General features: G+C 55.2%; 1 protein-coding gene and 1 long non-coding RNA gene across 3 annotated transcripts; both read right to left on the reverse strand.

Annotated features, from left to right (window-relative positions):
* Positions 1–662: 662 nt before the first annotated feature.
* Positions 663–16162, reverse strand: SPI1 (Spi-1 proto-oncogene). Of its 2 annotated transcripts, none has more exons than XM_070427984.1 (5): positions 15924–16162; positions 13396–13492; positions 2997–3184; positions 2013–2175; positions 663–1565 (listed from the first exon to the last, which is right to left on the reverse strand). In XM_070427984.1, exons 1-5 carry the CDS (start codon positions 15966–15968, stop codon positions 1246–1248), a joined length of 813 nt encoding a protein of 270 aa, XP_070284085.1. In that variant the 5' UTR covers positions 15969–16162; the 3' UTR covers positions 663–1245. The 2 variants fall into 2 exon arrangements, with proteins under 2 accessions (XP_070284085.1, XP_070284084.1); XM_070427983.1 differs by having other exon boundaries at positions 13396–13495.
* A 4197-nt stretch (positions 16163–20359) lies between these two features.
* On the reverse strand, positions 20360–27440 carry LOC139017879 (uncharacterized). The gene is made up of 3 exons (XR_011472887.1): positions 26114–27440; positions 25943–26010; positions 20360–20859 (listed from the first exon to the last, which is right to left on the reverse strand). It is a non-coding gene; the product is annotated as an uncharacterized lncRNA (long non-coding RNA).

Consider the following 27440-nt stretch of genomic DNA (forward strand, 5'->3'; position numbering starts at 1 on the left):
ACTTGGCCCCAGAACCTGGGTTCCCTGCGGCCTGCAGGCTGCTGGGGGGAGTTACCTCACTCCCGGCCGTCGGCCTCCACTTCTTGCTACTGGGTAGTCGGCAGCAAGAAGCTCAGAGACCCCCCGGCCCCCCTCTGCTGATCCTCCCCCGCTGTGGCCTGGGAGCCAGAGAACACAAGACACCGGGTCCACCCGAGGGGTCCTGCTCACATGGATCTGGGGCGGACGCTCTGTGTCCCGCTGGCTGCGTGGGGTCACCTTGCTGAACTGTACCCCATTCCAGACACGTGAAGCCTCCTCCCTCACACTGACTTGGCCGCTCACCTGGAGCTCCATGGGCCTGCGGCCCTCGCCAGCGGTGTGACCTTGAACAGATTATTTGACCTCTGTGAGCTTCCGTTTCCCAGTCTGTACCGTGCTGTGGGGCCCTGGGTGCAGCTCACAGGGCCTCTCTGTGCCGTGGGGTGATATCGGAGGGACTGTGTGCTCCTGCTATTTGACCCCGGGCATCACAGCTCAGGGCCCGGCTGGCTGTGTGCTGTGGGGCCCTGGGTGCATGTAATAATGGCCGCGATTATCACCACCACCACTGGGGGCATAGCCCAAGGATTATGAGTTTAAGCCTCACTGAGGCTTTTTTTAAAAACCATTTGCCAGGTGTGGAGAGTTTTGTAATGATTTATTTCCCTAATAAGAGCTGAGGACTCATTCTGTCCACAGCTCTAACTCCAGGCTGACCCCTGTGTCCTCACATCCCCAGCATCTGAGCACTGGGTGTCCTTAGAAAATGCTGATACATAAATGAGAAAAGGGGAGATCATGGGGGGGGGGGGGCGGACAATCCATTTTAAAAGAAACTCTCTGTGCTGCAAGTTTCTTGAGGAAGCTGATGGGACAGAGGTGTGAGAAGGGAGAGATGCTGACAGGGTGGGTAATGTACACAGGTCTGATGGCTTCGACTCTCAAGGCAGCACCTGGCGGCACTAATCCAGGCTGACCCTCTCCAGGGGTCAGACCCCCCAGGTGCCTTTTGGGGCCAGGGCTGGAGTCCTGGTGGGAGGCGAAGCAGGGATGTGGGTTGGGCCTGGAGGAGGAGGGAGTGGGAGGTGAGGCGTGCCTGGCCCACCACAGTCCTGCCCTGGCCCCTGGGAGCGTCCCTCCCTGTGTCCGGGCCGGGTGAGGGGTTAATGCTATGGCCAGCAGGGAGGCCTGGTGGGCCCAGCGGGTCGGGTCACTCGCTGGGGCTCAGTGGGGCGGGTGGCGCCGCTCGGCCATGGCCCCGCGGCCCAGCACCTCCCCGCTGAACTGGTAGGTCAGCTTCTTCTTGACCTTCTTGACCTCGCCCGTCTTGCCGTAGTTGCGCAGGGCGCGGGCCATCTTCTGGTAGGTCATCTTCTTCCGGTTGCCCTTCTGGATGCCCCAGCGGTGCGCCAGCGCCTCCTTGTGCTTGGACGAGAACTGGAAGGTGCCCTTGTCCTTGTCCACCCACCAGATGCTGTCCTTCATGTCCCCGCTGCGGAGCAGGTCGAGCAGGAACTGGTACAGGCGGATCTTCTTCTTGCTGCCTGTGGGCGGGGGGTGGTCAGCGCCCCAGCACGGGACCCGGGCCCACCACCCAGAAAGGGGCCCCTGGGAGTTCTATGTGGGGAAGGACGGGATTCGGGGAGGTCCACAGGGGAACAAGCTCCCCCACCCTACGCCTGGCACACACACTCCCACTCACACACAGCACAGAGGGATGCAGATGCACACACCCCCGTCCACGCCCAGGCACAGAGCGGCTGCGTACACTCAGCTCTCGTGCACACGTGCTCACAGACACACACACACACACACACACATAGATAGATATAAACGGTCACAGATGCTCCCACAAGATACACAGGAACACACACATTGGCAAATGTTCACACACTCAGCTCTGCGGTATGACTACTGAATCAGTCAGCCTCGGCTGGAGTGGGCATGGGGCAGATATGGCCAGAATGGGGCCTGGGGCGGGGCCCCCCTACCTGTTTCCCCATGCAGGAGGCCCGACCCTGGCTCCAGGCCATCGGCCTCCCCGTCGGACACCTCCAGCGGGGGGCTCTGCCGCTCGCCCTCCTCCTCATCGGTGCTGGGCTGGGCCGGGGACAGGGAGGGGTACGGGAGGCACATGCGGGGTAGGTAGGAGACCTGGAAAGAGAGTTGAGGTCAGGGAGGGACATTGGGAGCTCAGGGCTGCAAGGCAGGGGGTCACTGAGTGAGAGAAGTGCTGAGGGCAGGAGGTCAGCAGGGCCCAGAAGGATCTGGAAGGAGGCTGGGGACAGTGGTGGTCAATCAGGTGACAGGCAGGGGAACCGCACACCGGGGTGCAGGTCGTGAAATCCTGTCCAGCTGGGCCCCCTGGTTCAGGGCTAAGTGGCCCAGGAAAGGGGCCCTTTTTTCTCACACACACGAGGGTGCCGTGTGGACTCGCAGTGGCCTGGGTAAGAAGTGGGGTGCAGAGTGCCCGAGTGAACGATGATGAGTGAGTAAAAGGGCCGTGGAGGGCAGTGAGGGGTGGCAGAGGTTAGTGGAGGTCAGGGAGGGGGATTAGGGTTGGTGGGCTGAGGAGGGTCAGGAAACAGGGCCAGCGAGGAGAGGGAGGGGCCAGGAGGGGTCAGTACAGGTCAGTGACCTGGTGCCAGATCCCTCAGGGCCCAGTGAACGAGGGTTGCAGCCAGTGAGGGTCAGGAAGGCCTCTGACAAGGCCATCAGGGTCGAGTGGAACAGTGTGTGGTGGGGGGAATTATCTGGACTCTGTCCATCGTGGGAGAGAGGAGATAAGGGGCGTGGGGTCATGAGGTCAGCGAGGGCCAGGAGGAGCCGTTGGGGCTCCGGCCGCCGTTGGCACTGTGGGGCAGGAAGCCGAGTTGAGTAAGAGCCTGTGTCAGCTTCCTGTGAAGCTGGGCCTCCCCACCGGCCTCGGGCTCCTGCGGGTCAGGCCGGGCCAGGCCGGGCCGGGCCGCACGCACCTGGTGGCCGAGGCCGGCGTGGGCGGGCGCCATGGGGGTGTCCAGCACGTGCATCTGCTCCAGCTCCATGTGGCGGTAGAGCTGCTGCAGCTGCGGGGGCTGCACGCTCTGCAGCTCCGTGAAGTGGTTCTCCGCAAAGCTCTCGAACTCGCTGTGCACGTGGTGCGGGTGGAAGTCCCAGTAGTGGTCTGCGGGGCACAGCCAGGCAGCCGGCGGTGAGCCGGGCGGGCCCGGCAGGAAAAGGTCAGAATGATTTAACAAATAAGAATGCCAGGCCGGCCCGGCCGGGTAGCTCCGCTGGTTAGAGCATCATCCCCATATGCCAAGGTTGTGGGTTCAATCCCCAGTCAGAGCACATACAAGAAGTAACCAATGAATTCATAAATAAGTGGAACAACAAATCAATATTTCTCTCTCTCTCTTTCCCTTCCTTTCTCTCTCTACAGATAATCAATATCCCTGGCCAATGTGGCTCAGTTGGTTGAACATTGTCCCGTGTACCCAAAGGTCGCTGGTTTGATTCCTGATCAGGGCACATGCCCAGCTGTGGGTTCAGTCCCTGGTCAGGGTGTGTGTGGGAGGCAACCAATCAATGTTTTCGATGTTTCTCTCTCACAAATAGATGTTTCTCTTTACATTGATGTTTCTCTCTCTCTCCCTCTCCCTTCCTCTCTCTCTCAAAAAAAAAAAATCAATAAAAACATTTTTCATCAATAAAAAGAATGCCAGGTCTTATGGGGCAATTACCACGGGCCAGGCTGAGCTACAAGCGACATCAGCCATCTAACCACCAGCTTGTATTTGACAATCCCACTTCATAGATGAGGACCCTGAGGCTTGGAGAGGCTACACACATAGCGTGCCCATGGTCAAAGGCCTCGTCGCTGGCAGAGCCAGGACCCAGGGCTAAAGTGAAGTCTGCATTTTCAACCACACTTCTCTCCTGCCTCCCGGGCGGCCACAGGGACACAGGCTTTGAGCCAGAGTCTGCATCTTGGTTCTGACATTTAATTCCTGTCTGGGCTCAGGCATGGACCTTTCTGGCCTCGGTTGACTCACCTCTAAAATGGGGATAATAGTTATCAGGAGATTCCCCGTGAGTTCACATTTGTAAAACGCCCTGCTCCCAAGGAGGCTGGGAGTCAAAACCTCCCAGTGGTTCCTGAGCTGACTGGCTGCCCACGGTCACATGCACACAGCCTGGTCACATGGCCAAGGTGTGTCACTGCAGTCACAGGACTGACATTCTTCACGCACAGAACCACTCGGACTCACGGTGCTGCCCCCGCAAAGCCAAGCCCTCGGGCAGCTGTAGCTGTGTTCCTGCGAGGTTACTAGGACCTGAGGCTTTCCTGGAAACTCCCCCACGGGTGCTTTCAGTCTGCGGTGGGGTGGACTCGAGTTTGGGGAACAGTCACATGCCACTGGCAGCCCTGTTTTGGGACTCGGGCAGGTCCTCACCATGGTTCCTCTGGGCACCTTTTCCAAGAACAAAAACTGCCGCATGTCTGAGGACTTCCTGGGTACATTTCGGGGTCCAGAAGAAGGTGTGGTGATAGAGTGACAGAGGGGTTTTCTCATAGAGTGTGTGGGATGCTAGGCTAGGGCAGCGTCTCTGGGACAAGCACACGGCCCTGCAGGGGGACCACCTCCGGCCCAAGTGCGCATGTGTGTGATGTGTGCCTGCCTGCCTGTCGGTTTGTCTCCCTCGTTCTCGTTCTCTCTCGTGCAGCATGTACCCACTCACACATCCCTGAGAAATGACATGTGTTTGGGGGGCTCTGTGGTGGCTTTGCCATGTGACCCTGAGCCTCTCGTTCCCCATGCTACATGCGGGAGACCCGGCTGGGTAGTTAACTGACGTCCCATTCACGGGTGAAATCATTCCTCCGTCCAGACTCCCACCTCTATGAGGCCGCATAATATAGAGGGGAGACATACATAATCTGGGAGTCAGCAGACCTGGGTTCAAATTCTGACTCTGCCATTTACCACTGTGTGCCGTGGGCAGGTCACTGCACCTCCCCAAGCCTCAGTCTCCTCACCTGTAAGATGGGGCTAATCATCACACCCATCTCCTAGGCTTGTGGTGAGGATTAAATGAGCCTGCAAAGTGCTTTGACCAGAACCTGGCGCAAACAAACCTCTATTATTATTACTACTGTTACTAGTTTATTTAAAGAGCCCAGATTAGCACTTGAGCAAAAGGCAGATGCTTCAATATATATTTATTTCCTCCTCCTCCCTCTGCTCTTGTCACCTTAGTCAATGGCCCTGAGAAACGGTTTTAGGGCCCCCCGCTGTCACGCCCCCCAGAGGCTGGAGTGGGGCCCCAGCACGACCCAGGGTGGCAGTGACTGTTTTTATTCAGCTCCGTATTCCCGGTGCCTGGACCCAGCAGGCACTCGGCAAACATTTCCTGAATGTGTGAATGAATCCTATTCTCTTAAGAACTCGCTGACTCTCCTCCACAAAATTACTAAACCCAACGGGAAGACAAAACAACACTGCATTTGCACGTTCACCTTGCTGTGAGTTAGCGAGGTCCAGAAAGTACCCCCGTCACCCCCGCCCAGCCCCGTGCTGGCTCTGTCCTCCGAGACAGGCCCTTTGGGGGCTCTGGGGTTTAGTGAGCAGACCCGGGTTCCTGTTTAGCTGTAAATCCACCCTCTGGCCCCGCTCCTGGCCCTCCCCATTTCTGCCTTCTGCTGCCCAAGTTGAAGATGGATTCATCTTCATGGAATGCCCCATCGATCCTGCCCGCCAACCCCCACCCTCACACCCACTCCACTTCGGGGTGGGGGAGCCCTGAGTACATGCAGCTCTGCAGGTGTGGGGGAGGGCCCTGGCTGTTCTTTCCCTCCTGTCCCCCCCTCTGTTCCAGCTCCACCTGAGGCCGTGGGCTCACTCTGGTGGTCCCAACCTGAGGCCGTGGGCTCACTCTGGTGGTCCCAGCCTGAGGCCAGCATTTCCCAAAGCAGGTCACAGTCGACCTTCATCCAAACCTCCCTGTGTATGACTCCACGGGACTGAACTCCTACCACTCTACATACCACCTCTGAGGAACAAGACTGTTAATGGACGCTTTAGGTAAGACCCATGGGGACAGACTTTACCGACTGCTCTTACCCACCTGGTCTACCATCATCCACCCCTCATCCATCATCCATTCTTCATCCAACCATTATCTATCCATGATCCATCCACCCATCCAAACATCCATCCATCTGTCATTCAAACATCCATGCATCCTTGCATCCTTCCATTATCCGTCTGTCATCCATCCAATCAGCAATAACCCTTTCATCTAAATCTTTCATTTCCTCCCTCTAAACCGGCTTCCAATCTGGGACCAAAGTCCTATCCACACATCTCTATTCTTACTCAGGTTTTTGGTTGCAGCAATACCTGTATGTAACCAGGACAAACAAAACAAAACAAAAAAAGGAAATTTAAAACAACCCCACACACAAAAAACTCAAGCCGTAAGTGTCATTTAGTTGACCTTATCTCCTCAGAAGAGAAATCCCAGCCTGAAGCCAGGGCTCCCCCAGGGGAGCAGAAGTAAGAGCAAGACAGAGGAGGGAGATGAGGAATTAAGAAAGCAGGAGCTGAGAAGCAACCTTCTCAGTAAATCACAGATCACTGGGCTCCTGAAGGCCAGCCTCCTGCAAATTCTTCAGAGATGGCTTAGAGTAGAGAGCTCCAGGCCCCATGTCACTCTCTCCCTGGGATCTTAGTTATTAGGCTTTAGCTATTTCCAAAGACAAATCTGAAAGGACCCGAGCCGTAGTCACCCCACAGCACCTAGCAATGTGCTTGAGGTTTAAAGATGCTTACATACAGCTATTGGGTGGATAAGTCAGTGGGAGATGGGTGGAGGGTTTGGTAGGTGGAGGGAAGGACGATTGGAAAGGTGGGTGAGTGGATGATGAAGCTGATGCATGCATAAACAAGTTATGGTTAGTGCTATGAAAGAGTATACGGGAAGATGGATGGATGGATGGATGGATGGAGAGAAGGAGTCATGCTTTGGAACTCTGTTTCCTTTACCAACCCCGTCACAAATAGCAAATCCTATCAGACCCAGGCGGGCAGCTATTATCCCAAAACAGAAAATGACTAGTGTTGGTGAGGATGTGGAGAAACTGGAACACTTGTGCGCTGCTGGCGGGGATGTGCAATGACACAGCCGCTATGGAAAACGGTAGCTGGTTCCTCGAAAAGATAAAAATACAATTACCATGTGATCCAGAAGTTCCATTTCTGATTATAACTCCAACAGAACTTGGAAGCAGGGATTGGAAGAAGTATGTGTACCCCCATATTCACAGCAGCATTATCCACAATAACTAAAGCAACCCAGGTGCCCAACGAAGAGGAATGGCTAAGCCAAGTGGAGTACATATAGGCAGTGGAATAGCATTCAGCCCTGAAAAGGAAAGACATTCTGACACAGGCTGCAACATGGACATTGAGGACGTTATGCTGAATGACATAAGCCGGACACGAGAGGAGGAATACTGTATGATTTCACTCATATGTGGTACCTAATGTAGAGAAATGGAAAGTGGACGGGTGGTTACCAAGGGCTGAGGGGAGGGGAAAATGGGGAGTTAGCGTTTGTAGGGGCAGAGTTCCAGTCTTACCAGAGGAAAGAGCTCTGGAGTTGGGTGATGGCGACGGTCACCCAGCAGTGTGAGTGTGCGTGGTGCTACTGAACTGCACACTTAAATATGGTCACGATGATACATTTTCTATTATGTGTATTTCACCACAATTAAAAATATAATCATAACAAACAGCGAATTCTATGAGCCCTGCCTTCAAAAATCTATCCTGAATCTATCCACTCCTGCCTGTCTCTACAGCCACCACCCTCGTCCGAGCCCCGTCATCTCTTGCCTGGATTATTCCAACAGTTTCCTGCCTGTGCCTGCCTCCTCCCCATCTACTCTCCACACAGCAGCCAATGAAAGCTTTTTAAAAGCTTATTCAGTGGGCCCACTAGATATTGGGAAAAGATACTATAAACTTCCAAACAAAACTAAACAAACAAAAAATAAACAAACAATAGGTTACATTAAAAAAAAGAGGATGTAGAAAGGCATCCGGCTTCCTAAGAAAACTCTGGTAACCAGAAGACAGTAGAGAAACGCTTTCAAATATATATATATATGTTTGTAATTGATTTCAGAGAGGAAGGGAAGAGATAGAAACATCAATGATGAGAGAATCATTGATTGGCTGCCCCCTACTGGGGGGGGATCATGCCCTCAACCCAGCATGTGCCCTTGGCCAGAATCAAACCCAAGACCGTTTCATCCACAGGCCAACTCTCTATCCACTGAACCAAACCGGCTAGGGCAGGCTTTCAAATTTCTAAGGAGAAAAAATGATTTTTAACCCAGATTTCTATACACAGCCACGCTGCCATTAATCAAGTGAAAGCACAGATTAAAGACACGAGGTAAAACAAACAACCACAAAACCTTGCCCACCCCCTTTTTAGGAAACTATACTGATAAGATGAACAAATCCTTATAGTACAACATTCACTGTTCTGAGCATTTTACATACAATGACTCAATCTTCACAGCAACCCCGTGAAGGAGAAGAGAAAGTTGAGGGACAGAGAGGGACGGAGAGGTGGGGTGTGTCCCCCAGCAACCTAGTCCCAGAACGAGGGCTCTTCTCTCCTCGCTGCACTGCCCCTGAGAAACGTGGGGAGGAGAACATACAGGCAAAGTACGCCAGGTGGCTCAGCCGTAATAGTCACATGGTCATAACAGTGGGAAATTCAGATACATTTAACAGAAGTTACTGCACAGGGAAAGGCAAATACTGTATGATCTCACTTACACATGGAATCTTAAAAACAAACAAACAAACAGACAAACAAAAAACAACTCATAGAAACAGAGATCAGATTTGTGGTTGCCAGAGGCAGGGGATGGCGTGGTGGGTGGGGAATTGACGGAAGGTGGTCAAAGGCATACATTTCCAGTTATAAGAGGAGTAAGTCCTGGGGATGTAATGTACAACATGATGACTGCAGTTAACACTGATGTATGGGATGTTTAAAGTTGCTAGAAGTTCTCATCCCAAGGAAAAAAAGATTTGTTGTGACTATACAAGGTGATGGATGTTAATTAAACTTGTGCTAGTCAAGTTTATATATATATAAATAATATATAAACATAAATATGCACGAGGTCATTATGCTGTATACCTTAAATGTATACAGTGTTATATGTCAATTAATTAGTAAAACTAGAAAAAAAAGAAAAAAGTTGCTATACACTTATCTTGGTATGTGTGGAGAAGTGTGTGTGTGTGTGTATTGTGAATGACTAGAAAGCCAACTTCTCATCTTTTTTTGAAAAAATATATTTTATCGATTTCTTACAGAGAGGAAGGGAGAGGGATAAACAGTTAGAAACATTGATCAGCTGCCTCCTGCACACCTCCTACTGGGGATGTGCCTGCAACCAAGGTACATGCCCTTGACCGGAATCAAACCTGGGACCCTACAGTCCGCAGGCCGACGCTCCATCCACTGAGCCAAACCGGTCAGGGCAACTTCTCATCTTTTATAGTACAGGTGAATAGATCAAGCTAGATTCAGCTCTACCTAACTTATAGGAAGCATTCAATAAATGTTTATAAATGAACACAGGAATATTGTTCTGTGTTCTATTTCAAATCTGCATGCATACATGTACATAGCACTGTAATAGACTGGAAAAATGATTTTTAAAAATGATTTTTAGAGAGAGGAAGGGAGAGGGAGAGAAACATCGATGTGAACGTGAAACACAGCTGCCTCCTGCACGCCCCCTACTGGGGATCAAGCCTGAAACCCGGGCATGTGCCCTGAATTGAACCAGCAACCTTTCAGTGCACAGGACAATGTGCAACCAATGCCGCCACACCGGCCAGGGCTGGAAAAATTATCTTTAATCTGTCTCTGATATGCTATGGAGGTCATGAAGGAATGTCTATAAGCTTAAGTAAAAAAATGGTAACTAGCAGAGCAGTTTGATAGCACAATTCCATCTTTGAATGAATAGACTACACACATGTATAGCAAATATTTACAAACATACAGAATTATATGTGTAGAATAAAATGTGAGTATGGACTGAGGATGCTATCAGTGGGGAGTAAGATTGGGAAGAGAGAAATATTTTACTTGATATACTGTTATACTTTTCATTTTTTTAGATTTTTGCAATGAGTAATTGTTATTTTAATCATTCAAACGTTAAAATTTATTTAGACTTTCACCAAACACACACACACATACACACACACAGAAGGTTATTCAGATCATGTCATTTTCCTGCTCAAAACCTCCAATGGCTGCTATTTTTGGAGGATAAAATTCAAACTCCCACCCTGGTGCTCAGGCCCTGTGCAGTCTGCCCCCTGCAGACCCTGCCTACCTTTTATCTCCACCCCCTACCCCCACCCCGTGCTCACAGACACTCTGGCCCTTTACCCAGGACACCCAGCCCCCACCTGCCTTTGCACCCACCTTCCTTCTCTTCACTCAGGTGTCACTCAACAGGCACTTCCTCGGGGGCCCTCCCTGACCACCCAGGTTACAGTAGCCCCCGCGCAGACGCACCACACCGCATGGCTCTGCTCTTCATGGAACTTAGGGTTCCGTGTCTGCTTATCTGCTGGCTGACTGTCTCCCTCACTGGAATACAGCTCCATGGGAGGAGCGGCCTTGTCCATCTCACTCCCTGGAGCCCCCAGTGCCTAGAACAGTGTCTGGTGCGTGGCATACACTCAGAGGCTATTGGGTGGGTGTGTGGACAAGTGGGTGGGACAATAAGTGTTGGGTGGCTGGCTGGTTGATCTGTCCCTCTGTACTCTGTGCTCCTCTTGCTCTCCAGCTGCCTGGGGGACGCAGCAAAGCTACCCTACGTGTCCTGGAAGTTTACTGGGCCCGGTGCTCAGTACATGAGCTCACACATTCACCTGCATCACCTCGTTTAATCGTCACAACTCCATGCGGTATTTTCATGCTCCCAGTTTTATAAATGAGGAAACAGGGCTCAGAGACGGAGCCACTTTCTCCAGGGTGACACGCTGAGTGATGGGCCGAGGACTAGACTTGGGTCGGCCCGGTGCCTTTTCACTAAGCCTCGCTGCCTGACACCTAGACCAGTGGTCGGCAAACTCATTAGTCAACAGAGCCAAATATCAACAGCACAACGATTGAAATTTCTTTTGAGAGCCAAATTTTTTAATCTTAAACTATATAGGTAGGTACATTGTTATTAACTTAGGGTACTCCTAAGGCTTAAGAAGAGCCACACTCAAGGGGCCAAAGAGCCGCATGTGGCTCGAGAGCCGCAGTTTGCCGACCACTGACCTAGACCAAGGAACATGCAGGAACTGGGGGGAGGGTGTGGGGTTGTCTCTGCTCTTGAGCCTTCAGACAAGAACTTCCCTCAGGTATCAGGAAGGGCCAGATCAGACGCCTGGAGGAGGGGGGCTGGGGCACGTGGGGACTGGAGGAATCTCTGAAGACACTGGGCCTTCATGACCCACACAGGGGGCGCAGGCATCTAACCGGGAGTCACTTCCCAGATATAAGGGATCCGGTGGGGCACTGAGCCAGGTAGGAACAGGCTTTCTCTAAAGCACTCCCTGCATCAGCCAGCCCCAGGCCTAGCTCATTTCTAAATATATGAACAACACCCCCATGTTACCTATTAAAGGAGGGAAAACTGGGGCTTCGGTAGGCCAGAAGGAAATGCGCCCAAAGCCAGTGAAATTGAGAGGGGGTCAGGCCCGAGGCAAAAGGATCCCTAATGCTGAAAGCAGCCCCGGGCAGCCCTGAGCTAGCCTGGACCCGAGCTGTCCTGCGGCCTGGAGCCACCAGGGGGCGCCGGTCCTCAAGTCCAGAGGAACCTTCTCAGGTCCTGACTCACCGAGACAGATCCTGGCTCGGGGAGCTGGGGGTAGAGTTGAATGAAGGAGACGTTCTCTCTAGATGGCCTGGCTTTTCCACAGGGAGGATACATTTCTTACAGAATTATAAATAAGTTTAAAAGGATGAAGAAGGATATTTTAAAACCTTTCCCGCCCTGGGGTTCTGAAAGAAGCCTGTGTGTCCCCTGAAGTGGCCTTGAGACACATCCACCACCTCCTCCGCAGACACGGCTCCCAGGGATGGTCTTTCTAATAGTTTCCAGGTGTGGGTTCCGGGTGAGCTGTTCACCAGGTTTGGCATCAGATATGAGAGCCCTAATGGCCGCATGTGGCACCCCTGGGTGTGGCCACAGGGTAAGGCTGCCCTCGATGTGCCTGCAGAATGGATACCCGTGTGGCTGGCCCCCAGGGGTGGCCTTCAAGTGTGAAACCTTGCTCAGCTGTGACACCCAGTGGGCCTCTCCTTCTGGGGCTGCAGACACCCTAGTGTCCAGCCTGCCCAGGTCTCAGAACCCCAATGAGGACCCATTCACGAGGATACCTCACCTTTGGTTCAGGGGTGTCCCCATCAATGGGCCAAGACCCGCTCATTCCCTGCACCTAATGCCTCTCTCTCCTCCATTGAATTTGCTCCAGGATCAAGGCTGGGCCTTGGGGAGGAGGGGGCAGGTACATCCTGACAGAAGGACACCCTAGCCCAGGCTCCATTCTCACCCCACCCCAGCAAAGGGGGGGCTTCAGCCCCTGCTGAATAAGGGGACCCTCAGAGCCTCCGTTAGCCCAGCAATTGTCAGATTGGGGTTATTCGGTCCCTCGGGGAACATTCCACAATGTGTGGAGACACTTTGGGTTGCGTGACTGGTGGTCCTACTGGCATCTATGGGTAGAAGCGAGGGGCACCGCTCACTATCCGACAGTGAACAGACAGGCCTCAGAACAGAGCATTATCCAGTCCCAAGTGCCAACAGGGGTTAGGAAACGCTGCTAGCTACACACTGCAGGGCGTGGGCCTGCACCAACAGCTCAGGGTGAGGGGCTGACAAGAACAGAGGAGGAGGGAGAAATTGGGGGGAGAGGGGAGTGGAAAAGCACTGGACCTGGAACAGGCAGACCTGGGCTCCCCTGACCAGCTGTGTGACCTTGTCCAAATCACTCAGCCTCCTAAGCCTGTTTCCTCGTTTGTAAAAGGACCACAAGGATTGGACAAGGTAAACGAAGCTGGCCTCGTGCCTTGGCGCACCATAGATGCTCAGTCCATGGAGGCTGGGGTGTGGGTGTGGGTGTGGGTGTGGAGTGGGGGTTTTAGGAACTAGCATGGTCCAATTCTCAGAATTCCAAAGAGGTCCTGGGAGCCATTTCTTCTTTTTCTCTCTCCAGACCCCGGGAGTCACTCCGCGCCCAGGCGGGGCTGGGGCTGGGGCTGTGGGGCAGGGGGCCCTGTACTCACCACTGTGGCTCTCTCCATCGCTGCTGAGATAGGGGTAGTATTCATGCGTTTGGCGTTGGTACAGCTCTGTGTCATAGGGAACCAGGTCTTCCGATGGCTGCTGGGAAAGGAGGGTGTCAGCACTCACACAGGTGGGGAGACCCCAGCCAGGTCTGCAGCCCCCCAGGATGTAGGGTCCACTCCGTCCTCCCAGAAAGAGCAGCTGCATCAGGCCTCTCTCTGCTGGGGACTAGGGGAGGCCACAGAGAGTGGGAGCAGGGACCCAGGAGTGACAGGGACCCTGGAGGTCAGAGGTCAAAAGAAGACAAAGGCTTAGGGGAGAGGACCGCCTCCCTCCACCCCCCAGCCCCTCCTCTTCACAAGCGCCACACACTCACACTCACACTCACACTCACACCCGAGTGCCCCAATCTCACAAACCCGCCCTCTGACATTCACACTGATGCACCTACAGCCCCCAAACGTACACATAGTCCCCATGACACACACACACACACAGCAACTCGTGCCCACAGGTCCCCTCGCACTCGCCCTCACACTCACTCTGAAGGTCACTCACAGCCACACGCACTTGTGGTCACGCACACACATACACACTTACGCTCACCCTGGAGGCCCACACAGTCCCCGGATTCACACACGTAGCCATGTACTGGCCTCCAAGCACCTTAAACTCACCTTCGTACCTATGTCCTCCCATAATCACTCACATTCCTCACCGTTGTCCTCCTGCCAGCCTCCCCAGCCCCAGAAAACCCCCATTCTCTCACTCCCCGTGCCCAGGCCCAGGAGGCGTACTCAGGGCCACCGTGATCTCCAGTGGCTGCCCAGCTGATGGATCTCACAGTCTCACTCAGGCAGGTTCTGGGGGCCATGAGATGGCCAAGCCTTGATCCTCTCACTGCCCCTCAGCCATGCTCTTCCGACAGCCTCCCTGGGATCCTCCTTCCCCTCCTCCTCTCCCTCCTCCCCTACCCCCACCCTCCCTCCCCCCCCCCCCCCATCTTCCCTCTCCTCCTCCCCACTCACTGGCACAGGCACAGGGACATGCACACCCACAGTCTTCCCAGCAGTCACCAGGCCTCTCCCCAGCCCGACGCGTGTGCCCAAGGATTGCACAACAGTTACTCTGGCCCTCAGGGCTCGGGTTGGGGGTCAGGGCAGCCTTGGGAGCCCGCCTTCCCTCCCAGGAGCACTCAGTCGCCCCTGGACGGGGAGAGGGGTGAAGGTTAGGGGTGGGAGTCTGAGATGTGCCTCCAGCCCCTCTATCTGGAGCTTAGGGATTGGAGGTCAAGGGTCAGAGACAGGGTGGCCAAGCCCCTGAGCCCATCACCTGCTTGAGACAGAACTGACTCTTCCTGGGACCACCTCCATCCTCCCCTGCCTCCCCCACCTCCTTGGTCCCAGGGGGGAGGGGAGGACAGGGCCAGGTCAGGGGGCTAGCTGGTGGTGCTGTCAGCCCAGGCCCAGTGGGGAGCCGGGAGCCCAGCACTGGGTCTTCAGGCAGGGCAGCCGGGCAGCAGGGTGTCAGGGCTGAGGTGCCTCCCTGGGGCTCTGAGGCCCCACTGGGGTGGGCGGCTGGGGTAGGTGAGGGGAGGGGGCTGCCTTTAGGCCGGAAAGCTGAGTCAGGTGGGCAGGCCCTGCCGAGCCCTTCCCGGGGCTCCCCACCCTTGCTGCGTGGAGATGGAGTGAGAAAAAGGAAAGGGACCCTTTCAGAGGAGCCCAAGTCTGACACCCGCCTGAGGCTGCCACTGTCACCCAGAGCAGGAGCAGGGGGGTGCCCCGGCCTGCTGCCCTGAACTTCCTGGGGTCCCCTGGTCCTGCTTTTTCACCTCGTCTCCGTCCGTCCCAGCCTCAGCCCCCGCCCTAACTCTAATCCCACACTCAACCAGGTCCTACGCAGCCCCAATCTCAGCCCCAGGATGTCTCCGGCCCCAGCCGAGCCCCAGCCCTAACGGCGGCCCTAGCCTCTGCCCCACCCCTGGCCCCCGCCTCCGCCTGGCCTCTTGCGGACCTTCAGGCCCTGGGCCCAGACCCTTCGGTCAACAACCATGTCCTCTGTGCCAGGCCGTAGGCCGAGCGCTGGGGACCCAGACTTACAGCAGCCTTCATCCCCAGGAGCTCCCAGGCCATGGGCGAGACCCCGGCCCATTGCCTCCTGCTCTCAAGGCTTTACTATCCCAGTCAAGGCTTCCCCCAGGCCAGTCTCCCCATCTCCTTCCCCACCACCTCTCTGCTGCCGCCCTCCCCATTCTCGGCCCAGTACCCTGCCCTGGAGCTCAGGCCCGCCACCGAGCCCCATCTATAAATAACCGTTCAGGCCCCACCGATCACAGCCCCACACGGGCCCAGCCTCAGCCCGCCAGGACACGCTCTGAGGACCCAATGGCCCCCTGGCTGGTTCTCAGGCCAGATCTCCAAGGAGGAAACACCAACTTCCCACAGATAGCAAGCCTGGAGGGCAGCCTGCTGGCGGGCGGGCGCCCGAGGGCCACAGGTTGGGCTGGTGGAGGAGCCCCAGTACTCACAGGGGGGACGAGGGGAAACCCTTCCATTTTGCACGCCTGTAACATCCAGCCGAGCTCCGGTCCGGTCCGGTCCCCTGCCTCGGTGGGGGCCAGTGCGGAGCCCCTTGGGATGGGAAGCCCCGTCAGGGGCTGGACTGACTCGGCGGGCGCAGGGCTTGGGCCTGCCCCTGAGCTACAGGCGCCCTGCGTGAGCCCCCTCCCTTGACATTGCAGGGCCAGCGCAAGTTCCTGATTTTATCGAAGGGCCTGCCACTGGGAGATAGTCCCCTTGGGGTGACATCACCACCCCAGCCCGTTTGCATAAATCTCTTGCGCTACAGGAAGTCTCTGGCCGCTGGGGCAGGTGGTGCTGCAGGGGCCGGCCTGGAAGGCTGTGGGGGCCAGGCCCCCTGCCCGGAGGAAGCTGGGACTGTGAGGGGCGGCCTTGGGGGCTGGGTGGGGAGGAAGAGTGGGAGGGAGGAAGGCTAGCTCTACCTCGGGGAGGCCTTTGCTGCCCCCAGGCTGTGCTGAAGCTCTAACCCGGCGGTTCTCAACCTGTGGGTCGCGACCCCTTTGGGGGTCGAACGACCCTTTCACAGGGATCACCTAAACACATATATAACTACATATTGTTTTTGTGATTAATCACTATGCTTTAATTATGTTCAATCTGTAATAATGAAATTGGGGGTCACCACAACATGAAGAACTGTATTAAAGGGTCGCGGCATTAGGAAGGTTGAGAGCCACTGCTCTAGCCCCTAACCCCACAAATGTTTCCTTCTCTTGAGACCCCCCAGGGGCCAACAGTCACTTTCGTGGGGTCAGGGCTGGTAGGGTGGCCTCTTGGGGCCTCCACTTTCTGGGGTCAGCCTGGCTGGCGAGAGCTGATCCAGCAGATGCCAGGCCCCCATGCCCTGGGTTCCACCCAGCCTGGCACTGGGCCCCCGACAGGGTCCTCAGCACAGTGTGCTTTCCACCTCCCCCATCCCAAACCCTTCCCACCAGCCCTCCTTCCTCCAACGGGTGGGTCCTGGGTTCTTACCCACCCCTCCTAGTTTCCTGAATATCACCACTTCTTCCATATCCCTGGGGGCTCTATTCCCAGCCCAGATTTCTGTTTCCTCACCCCTTGCCAATGCCTGAATATCGAATCCAGTCTTTCTAATTTACTAACCTTTCTTGTCTGTCTATTCATCTATTTTCCCACCCATTTGTTTATCTGTTTGTCCAACCATCTATCCACCCACCAAGTCAGTCATACATTCATTTATCTATCAGTTTATCCAACTGTCCACTCATTCATTTGTCTGTTAGTCCATTCATACACTCACCTATCTGTTTATCTACTTGTCCATCTAGCTGACTATATATTCATAGATCAGCCCATTCATGTGTTACTAATCATCAGTCTTTCTACTGTACATCCAGCTATCAATCTGTTCATCCATTAGTCCATTTATCCACCTACTCATCCATCCATCAACCTATTCATCTCTCCATCCATCCATCCATCTATCTTGTCACCCATTCATTTATCCACCCACCCATCCATTCATCCACCCACCTGCTCATCCATCTATCCACCCATCCATCCATCCACTCATCCTTTTATCTGTGCACCCTGCCAATATTAATTGAGTTCCAGGCTCTATGCTGAGTTCTGGGAAAACAGAAAAGTAATGAACAAGATCCCTGCCTTCAGAGAGCTCCTGATCTAGTCTGGAGAGCAGCGAGATGAATAAAGACACATTTTGACCCATTGATGTCCAGTGAGTCCAATTGCCTCCCATGTGTAGTCTAACCCCTTGCTTTATATCCCATTCCCACTAAAACTGACCTACCTCCTTCCAGTCAGTAGAACCCCAGACCCCCAAGTGTTTCTTTACTGGCAGCAAAGACCAGGGATCATAGGTCTAGGTCAGTGGTCGGCAAACTCATTAGTCAACAGAGCCAAATATCAACAGTACAACGATTGAAACTTCTTTTGAGAGCCAAATTTTTTAAACTTAAACTATATAGGTAGGTACATTGTTATTAACTTAATTAGGGTACTCCTAAGGCTTAGGAAGAGCAACACTCAAGGGGCCAAAGAGCCACATGTGGCTCACGAGCCGCAGTTTGCCGACCATGGGTCTAGGTTCACCATTCGATCACTTCCATCTTCACTGATTTTTTGCATCCACACTTGGGATTCTCCAGGGGTTCCAGGTCGCAAGTCCCCAGGACACCCTAGGAACCTGACCCAGGCCCCTCCCCAAGAGGAGGGGAGAGGCAGGCTGACTTAACATCCGCTCCATCCTGCTCTCAGCTTCCCTGTGGAGAAGGCGGAGTCCCAGCTAACTGGAGGTGCGTGAGGATGGGTCTGCTCCATGAGAACCAGGTCCTGCTTGATGTCTCCATTCATTCACTCATTCATTCATTCGTTACTCTCTTGGTTTGGTTTGTTGAATGCTTATTTATCCACTAACTCATTCATTTAATCACTAACTTCCCATGTGCTGAACACAGACATGAATGAGGCATTCCCTGGGCTTCCAGGAGCTCGCAGGCTACAGATAACAGACATACAAACACATAGCATTCTGGGGAGGTGGGGGCACAAGAGGGAGGTGATAGGTACACTGAGGAACAATTAATTTGGCCAGGACGCAGGGAGGAAAGAGTGCAAGGGGAAGGGCATTGTCTGGCTGAGGAGCCAGCCTGAGCAAAGGCCAGGAGGTGGAAAAGAACAGGGAACAGTGAGCCGCCATCCCTGTGGCTGGAAGGCAGACAGGACAGGGAGGCGAAGGGCCTTGAGAGTCAAGCCGAGGAGCCGAGGAGCCGGGCTGCATCCAGGGGCGACTGTGGAGCCTCTGCTGGTCGTAGGCAGGGAGTGTGCGCTGTTCTCTGGGCTGCAGGCAGCACACCGGGTCAGCCATGTTTCTGGGGCCTAAGTCTCAGGAGATCCCAGGAGAAAGAGATTCCATTGTCCCAAGACTGGCCAAGCCCAAGAGCCCCGAGTAAGGAAGCCCCCTAAAAAGGTCCAGGGCCCAAATCTCTGGAAATGGGCAGAAGGACTCACTGTCTGCACAACTCGAGCCTCCCTTTCTATTCACACACCAAGTCCTCCCCATCCTTCCTCCCATCCTCCCTCCCCCAAAGCCTACCAGAGGCCTCTTCCCAAGACCTCACATACCCAGGGGCCTGCTGTCATTCAAAGCCTTCAGAACAGGAGGGCCCGGATTCTGAGCAATTCTAAGCGGACCAGGAAGGGTCAGACCATCCACAACCCCAGGGCTACCAGCTCCTTTAAATGGAGGGAAATTCTTTTCTGAGTGCCCAGCACTGTGCTGGCTGCTTCCACCTTGTGACCTCACATAACGCAAGGGGTCAGTGACTCGTCCAGGTCACCCAGGTTGTGGAGAGGTGAGGCACGAACCCCGCCTTCTGGGGACTCTAGGAAAGGCTGGATCCTACAGGGGAGGGGAGGGGAGGGGAGGGAGGGAGGGGTGGGGGAGGGGAGGGGAGGGGAGGGGAGGGGAGGGGAGGGGAGGGGAGGCTGAGAAGGCACGCACAAAGAGGGCAGGAAGGGCAGAGAGGGGGAGAGGCAGCAAGGATCAGAAGGGAGGAAAAGAGAAACAAGCCCTAGCCGGTTTGGCTCAGTGGATAGAGAGTCGGCCTGCAGACCGAAGGGTCCCGGGTTCGATTCCAGTCAAGGGCACGTACCTCGGTTGCAGGCTCCCCCCCCCCCCCCCTCTTGGGCCCTGGTCAGGGTTCGTGCAGGAGGCAACCAATTGATGTGTTTCTCTCACATCGATATTTCTCTCTAGACAAACAAACAAACAAACAAACAAAAATCAATGGGAAAATATCCTCAGGTGAGGATTTTGAAAAAAAGAAAGAGAAACAAAATAGAAGAAAGTGCCAAAGGAGGGCAGTGAAGCAGCAAGAGCCTGAAGCAAGGAGAGAAGAGGGTGCGGGTGGCAGAAGAGGAGGACAGAGGACTGGGGGGCGGGGAGCTGGGAAGCGGTGGTGACATGGCTCCTTCTTCTGCGTGGAGGAAATGGGGACCAGGGAGGGTCCCCGACTTGCTGGAGATCGCCAGGTGCCTCAGGCCTGGGCTGTGACTCTCATTCTTCTTGGCAAGAAATTAGTTTGAACCTAAACATCTTGGGGGTTCCAAAGAATGAGAGACAACATTTTCTAAATTACTTTATTTTTTTAATAGATAATATATGCACACGATACAACACTCAACATGTACAAAAAGGGAAACAGCTGCCCAGTTCCTCTTCCACAGGCTCCCTGCAAGTTACCTGGTCCTTGTGTACTTTTCTAGAGATAATGTAAGCATACATAAGCACACGGGCAGATGTGTTCTCTTGCTAAATTTACCCAAAAGGTAGCATGAGAACACATTGTACTTCACTCCCTCCACTCCCCCCCGCCCCCACCTCCGCAAATCCATTCCACGCCCATGCATACACGGTAGAGTTGTCTTGTTCTTTTGAATGACTGTATAGTATTCCTCTGTTTGGATGGACTGCAGCATTTTTGAATCATGAGAGACCTCATTCATGTTAAAGAGTGCACAAAGCATTTACAGTTTGAAGAATGATTATAAAGCTAACACTTATGTAACCACCATCCAGGTCAAGAAAGAAAACATTTCCAGTCCTCCAGAAACATCCGCAAAAGTCCCTTTCCAGACCCCTCCCTCTCTCTAGAAGCAACGCCATCCGAATGTTTTCGGTAATGACTTCCTTCCTTTTCTTTAGTTTTACCACTCATGTAAATATCCCCAACACATCGTTTCGTTTTCATCTTAACAGATTTTAATCTTTATATAAAGAGAATCATAATGTAAATAGTAGGGGAACTCTGCATCTTTTCCACCATGTCGTTGCACGTAGCTCTGGTCCGTTTTCATGGCTGTATAGTATTCCAAGTGCTAACATTTTCCGTAACCAGTCTCCTATGGATAGACATTCAGGTCTTTTCCAGTCTTGTCATTACAAATAATACAACAATCGATAAAACTTGTTAATTTACACATATGCAAGTGTATGTCTAGGATAAATTTCCAGAAGTTGAAATGCTGGGTGGGTCAAAGGGCAAGGTGTGTGTGTGTGTGTGTGTGTGTGCGCGCGCGCGCGCGCGTGTGTTTAAGCAGGGAAGTTAGAGGGACTGTCCACTGGAATAGTTGTCGGGGAAGAAGACTGGAGTTAAATGCTGTTTCCTGGGTTGGATGGACCGGAGCAGCGGTCACCAACCTTTCGGACCTCACGGACCACCAGCGGTCTGCAGACCACCGGTTGGCGACCGCCGACTGGAGCACTGGCTTCGGGGGGTGGTCCTTATGCTTTTCCATTTGCTTGTCTATAAAAGGGCCTCCTTCAGCCTGGACAGTGGGGCTCAATTGGTTGGGTGTCATCCCACGCACCAAAAGGTTGCATGTTTGATCCCTGGAGGGGGGCGTGCAGGAGGCGGCTGACTCTCAAGTCCATGTTTCTCTCTCCCTTCCTCTCTCCCTGCAAAAAAGCGTTCCTTTCAGTAGCGAAGAACAAAGCGTAGTTTTCTGTCTTCGATGACAACAATGTAGGAGAAGGACCTACTACTTCTGTGGAAGTGTATGTCTGAAGGGAAACTACAATTCTTATAAATTCTCCTTTTTCTGTATTTAATTTTCCAAGATTAACCTTGACAGTTAAGAGATTGACATCAAAAAGAAAATCACAACCAAATACAGGCCGAGGCAACAGCCCTGTGCACCTCCCATGGACACTGATACCAGCATCAGAAATTACTTAAATAGAAATAGAAAGCCCTTAAGCCATAATATTGAAAACGACATTATCTTTCTTAACTCGTTGGAACTGAGATCACTTATTTAGATTTTGCAAAGTAAGTGTACGGGGATTTTTTACTCACCTCTTTTGATGTCAAAGGAGATGTATTTTTAAAATATATTTTATTGAGTTCAGAGAGGAAGGGAGAGGAAGAGAGAGATAGAAACATCAGTGATGAGAGAGAATCATTGATTGGCTGCCTCTTGCACACCTCCCACTGGGGATCGAGCCTACAAATGCGGGAATGTGCCCTGACCAGGAACCAAACCATAATCTCCTGGTTCATAGGTCGACGCTCAACCACTGAGCCATACTGGCTGGGCTATTTGATTTGAGAGAGAGAGAGAGAGAGAGAGAGAAACATTGATGTTAGAGAGAAACATCGATTGGTTGCCTCCCATATGTGCCCTGATGGGAGTCGAACCCATCACCTTCTGGTGTACGGGATGACCCTCCAACCAACTGAGCCACACCAGCCAGGGCAAGATGTCTTTTTTTAATTGATATACAATTGACATGTAATATTGTATTAGTTTGAGATAGCTATGAGAGAGAGAGAAAGAGAGAGGTTGTCACACTGCCCTTGGTAAAGGTTGCACCCGCTTACCCTCCTACCAGCAGCACATGACTGCTTTTTCGCCACCACACTGGACAAGGGGGCGGCCCTGTCGGGCTGAGCCCTGCAAAGGGCAGGGTAGCCAGGCAGGCCTGGGCGAGGGAGGGCTGGCTGGGCTGCCCTTTGCCCCCACCAGGCTGGGTGGCTGAGGGGGGTAGGCTGGGTGCTATTGCAATCACAAAGTAAGCAGACAACAGGAAACGTGGGTGCTGTCCTCGAAGCTGAGTCCAGAAAGGGGACACAACCCCTGAGCTTGCAGACGCCTCAGCCTCAACCCCAAAGAGCTCTAGCATGAGGGAACGAAGCCCCCTCCCCCTTTCCCAGCAGTGGTCCCCACGAGGGGGGGGCGGGGGGGGAGGGAGGGGAGGGAGGAGGTAGGGCATGTGAAAACTCAGGCCTCGACCGCGAGCTGGGAAAGTTGACAAACAGAGTGAACCCATGTACAGAAATGGCCGTCTTGCAACTTCCTCTCATGGTTGAGACACTGGGAGAGGCTCCTTGAGCCCCAGCTTCGGTCGCCTGGGCCCCTCAGAGCTCCCGGGCGCTGGGCAGAGCCCCGCTGGCTCTTTAGTGCATTAGGACATCGATCAAATGTTCACTCGGGGCCCTGTGGGCCTGCCCCACACAGGCGAAGACCCCTGCCTGGGGGCTGATCTGGAGCAGGCCACAGGGATAAGCAGAGTCGCTGAGGCGGTTTCCCTGCACGTTAGAAAGTGGTTGGGGGGCGGGGGGGGCAGCATTGGGGTGCTGAAGAGGGCGGGAGAGTGTGCCTCCTGAGACAGACCTGAGAGCAGGTGAGGGAGCGAGCCCAGCAGGGAGCTGGGAGAGGTCCAGGCAGGGGAGCAGCCAGGGCCCACGGCAGGCAGGGGCACGAACCAGGCCAGAGGGGCCGGCAGTGTCGGGTGAGGGGAGAGGTGAGGGGATGCGTCTGGTGGGCCTTGGGGAGGGCTGTGTGGAGCTGGGTTGTGACTCTAGATAGAAGGGAGGCATCAGAGCGAGGCACATTCTCTCTTCACATCTCAAGTTGGTGCCACCATCATCCCCGTGGACGGATGAGAAAACTGAGGCTCAGACGTGGCTGGTGACTTGCACCGTGTGGCTCAGGGGAGGGTCTGCCTGAGACCCGGCTCGAACCCACAGCCTGGGGGGCCGCGGCGTAAAGAGCCTGTGGCCCCGACAAAGGCGAGGGGGAGGGAGCGGCATCTGCAGAGGCCCCGCTGTCCCCCTGCAGGAGCTCTCCAACCGCACACAGCCCCGCGGGGCAGCAGGCCATTCACACCTGAGGGGACTGGGCTGGGGTTGGGATGTGTGCTGGGACACACAGCTGGCACAGCTGGCGAGCAGAGCAGCGAGGGAGCGGGCTGCAGTTCCGAGGGCCCTGGGCCGGCTGCCGCCGGGTCCCTCTCTCACTTCTCCCAGGGGTGTTTCCGAACCTAACGATCTTCCTCAGCTCTCCCTTGTCCACAGGCCAAGTGCAAACCCCTGAGGCCTGTGCTGGAGCCCCCAACACCCAGAGTCCGCAGGCCTTCCCACCCTCCCCCATCCCGAGTGGGCCAGCCCCATCCCCGCCTCCAGCCCGAAGATACTTCTCGACATTCCTAGAACCTCTTTCTCAATCTCGCTCGCCCTTCCACACCGTAAGGCTCTGTCTCTCAAGGGCTCGCCTCCTCCCATCTGTGCCAACTCCTGTCCTCTGCTGCCAGTCTCAACCACAGGAGGCACAGAGCTCCAGAGCAGGCCGACCTCCCCGGGCCCTGAATCACGGCCACCCCACCACACCCTGTCTCCTGCTGACCAGGCCTACAGACGGGGAGCTCACCTCCTGGCCACATCACTCAGCCTCCGGTACCTCAAACCCACCGCCACCCACAGCGACTTCCTTCTGCTCACCACGGGCAGCACCCCCACGCCGCTGGCTCGCGAGGACGGGAGCTGCTTCCCCTCAGGCCCCTGGTCTGTGGAGCCCCTCTCCCTCTCCTCTCCTCTCTGGGAACCCCTGGATCCCAGATTGGAAGTGTGGCCTCTGGGCAAGTTCCTGGCCCTCACCCAAGCTCAGAGGATTCCTTTCTGAGAGAGGCCGACAGACCCGCGTCCCAGCATTGCTCCAAGGGCTGAGGAAGATGGTTGCCTGAACCTGGATACAGTGGGGGTCTGGTCAGTGCATGTCCCCCCATCAGCCTCCACAGATGTTTACTGAGCCTGTGGAGACAGACCTTGACTGGAATCCTGTCCCATCCTCCATGTGCTGTGTAGCTGAGGGCAAGTCACTTCTCAGGGCCTCAGCGTCCTCGTCTGTGAAATGGGTGATAATAGGATGCTTCCCAGAGGCTGTGAGCATGAGATCAGACAGCATGTGCGATGTTTGTGAATGAGGCGCACGCCCAGTGTCCCCCGGGGAGGAGGGCGGCGTTACTCTGTCTCCGAGGCTCCGGCTCTCTGCAGCCTCAGCTCCTCAGAGCTCCCACCCAGGCCTCCCCACAGTCTCCTGGGAAAACTGAGAAATGCAGGGGCCAGAGAACCCGGAGACAGCAGCCCCCCTCTCCCCCACAAAACACACACCTCTCTCCCACCCTGTCTGAGCAACTGGTCTTGGCAGGGGAAAGCCAGGCTGAAAAAAGGCCTTGGGTCTGGAGTCGGGACCTTGTGAAGGGGTAGGAGGGGCCCTTTGGAAAGAAGAAGGAAAAGAAATCATCACTGCGCTCCCTTCTTGCACCCAGCGCATTGCACCAGGCCATGGGGCAGGAATTCTCTCCATTTCACAGATGAGCAATGTGGCCCAGAGCAGAGCCTGTACTTACAGGGCTCCAGGCCACAGAGCAGAAAGGGCCGGAATCAGGGTAGACCCAGGCTTCTGTCACTGCCAAACCTGTGCTCAGCTCGCTGCCCTGTGTGGGGGCATGAGCCTTTGGGGCAGGGGTCTCTGGGTATGGGATGGGAGTGAGAGGGCCCTGAGGGGGCCAGCGACTGGGAGGCTGACTTCCACTTCCAGGCTGTGGGGCCCAAGGCCAGTGTGAGGCTGCCCAGGAGTCCCGGGCAGGGTGGGGGTAGCCCAGGGCGCGGGCGCAGAAGGCGCAGGCCCGGAAGGAGTTAACTGTGAGAGGGACCTGAGTGAATCAGAGGCTCCACAGGCTTCGATGGAAATTCCCTGTGCATGGCGTGTGGTCACCCAGAAAAGGGAAACGGTGCTTTTCGGAGCAGAGGACGGCGGGGGCTGGAGCTGCGGAGCAGATGCTGGCCTGGGTGGGGCCGGCGAGGGCGCTGTGACCAAAGGGGCCTGGCCTCTGGGTCTGCTCAGACCCTGGGTGGGAAAGGGGCCGTAAGGAGCTGCCAGGCCAGGCCAGGCAGCTAGAGTGTGTCCATGGGCCCTGACGGATGAATAGGAGTTCACCAAGCTCAGAGGAAGGAAGGGCACTCGGACCGTGGGAAATGCTGAAGCCAAGACACAGGGATGTGACTCAGAATGGAGAGCCTGCTCCCACCTGCTTTTGCCGGGGAACCCTCTCCTGTCCTTCAGGGCCCACCCCAAGTGGGAACCCTCCCACCCCAAGTATTCACCACTCCTTCTTGGTGTCTCCCAGGATTTTGTAACTCACCTGCCTTCCCACAGACCTGTGGGCAGGGCCGTGTCCTAGCTTTAGAGACAGCTTGTCCTCAGCTTGTCCTAACAATTTCACAGAAAAGGATTCAGAGGCTCAGAGAGGTTAGGTGGCCATCAGCCAGCTGGCTGTGGCTGAGCGGGGCTCGAGCGCAGGCTTTTGCCTCACCTGGACTTGGCGGGAGGAACGGGACGGGGCCGTTAGAGTCTTCCCTCCAGGCCGGGCAGAGGGTCCTGAGCATGGGTGGCCTGGCCAGGGACGGCCATCTGACAACGCTGCTGTCCAAGGCCTGCTTCCCCTCAGGCTTCAGGTCAGCCACTGCTGCCGGTCGCAGTGCTGGGCGACTCTGTCCTCCCAGTAGGGAGCCTGAGGTCCGAGCCGAAGCAAGGGGGCCATCGGCTGGAGAGAGAAGGGGGCTGGGTGTCTGGAAATCTGGAACCTCAGTCCAGACACTTTCCGGCTGTGTCATCTCAGGCACCCAGTTCCCTCTCTGAGCCTCAGTGTCCACTTTTTAAGGGACAGGCCTGTTCCAGGACAAACTGGCTGGTGGTAACTGCATCCTCTGCACCAACGTGAGGGCACTGGTCTAGTATTGGCGATGCGTATGCGGACTGTCCCGTGCTCTCTCTCCTTGGAGCAGTCCCTGCTGCAGCACCGCCCTGCCTGCCATTTCCTAAGCGGCGTGCGCTGTGGTCTCGGGCCCACTGTCCGTCTGTCCCGCCCAGTTCTGCACCGTGAGAGGGGCCTGTGACCTACACCGGCCCGAAGAGAGTAGTGGCTGGGGCCTCCTACCCAGAAACGGGCCCCCTACAGTCCCCACGTGCCTCAGGTTGAGGGCACCCAGAGAAGCCACCCTCAGGCAAGGCCGGGCCGCATGGTGGCGGCCATTGGTGTTGGAGCTTTTCCAAGCACGAAGGGGAACTGAGACTGTGGGAATGTGCCTCGGGCAGGCAGGGTGGGCTGGGCCCCGTGGGAAGGGGCTGCTGCTCTCAGGAGCCCCGACGACTGGGGTCCTGGGGTCGAGGAGAGAAGGGGACCTGCAGACTGGCCGCTGTGGGGTCGAGGGTCACTGTCGGGTGCCTCCAGGTCTTCCAGAGAGAGCTGTCCGGGCAGTGGGAGGTTGGGGGGCTGTGTGGGGAAGGAAAGAGGAAGCCATGGGGAGGGGGGGATGGGGCTGCTGGGGATGGAGTGGGAGTGGGGGCTGGGGGCCTGGAGCCACTTTGGCCGCAGCCACTCACTCCTCCCCTTTCGGTTTGTAAATAGCTGCTGGCTCCGTGCAGGCGGGATGGCCCTGCCCCTTCTGTGGCCTGTGTCCAGGGAGGCCCAGGTCTGAGTCACTGCAGATGCACAAACCCTGGATTTGGGGACCCCAGGAGGCGTCAAGGCCTGTCCGGCCTTTGGCCCGGGTGGGCAGGTTCTGATGGGCCCAGTTCTGGGCAGCCCCGTGCTGTGGTCACTGAGGTAACGCAGCTGAGACAGAACTTGATGACTCGGC

Source organism: Myotis yumanensis, unplaced genomic scaffold, assembly GCF_028538775.1.
Source record: "Myotis yumanensis isolate MYYU_CA2020_CCGP unplaced genomic scaffold, mMyoYum1.0.hap1 SCAF_10, whole genome shotgun sequence".
Classification (NCBI taxonomy): domain Eukaryota; kingdom Metazoa; phylum Chordata; class Mammalia; order Chiroptera; family Vespertilionidae; genus Myotis; species Myotis yumanensis.

Coding starts and splice junctions, on each gene's coding strand:
- SPI1 (XM_070427983.1), bottom strand. CDS start 15,968: ATGTTACAGGCGTGCAAAATGGAAGGGTTTCCCCTCGTCCCCCCT. Junction 13,496..15,923: donor GGTTTCCCCTCGTCCCCCCT/GTGAGTACTGGG, acceptor CTCCTTTCCCAG/CAGCCATCGGAAGACCTGGT. Junction 1,566..2,012: donor CCTCCTGCATGGGGAAACAG/GTAGGGGGGCCC, acceptor CCCCGCCCACAG/GCAGCAAGAAGAAGATCCGC.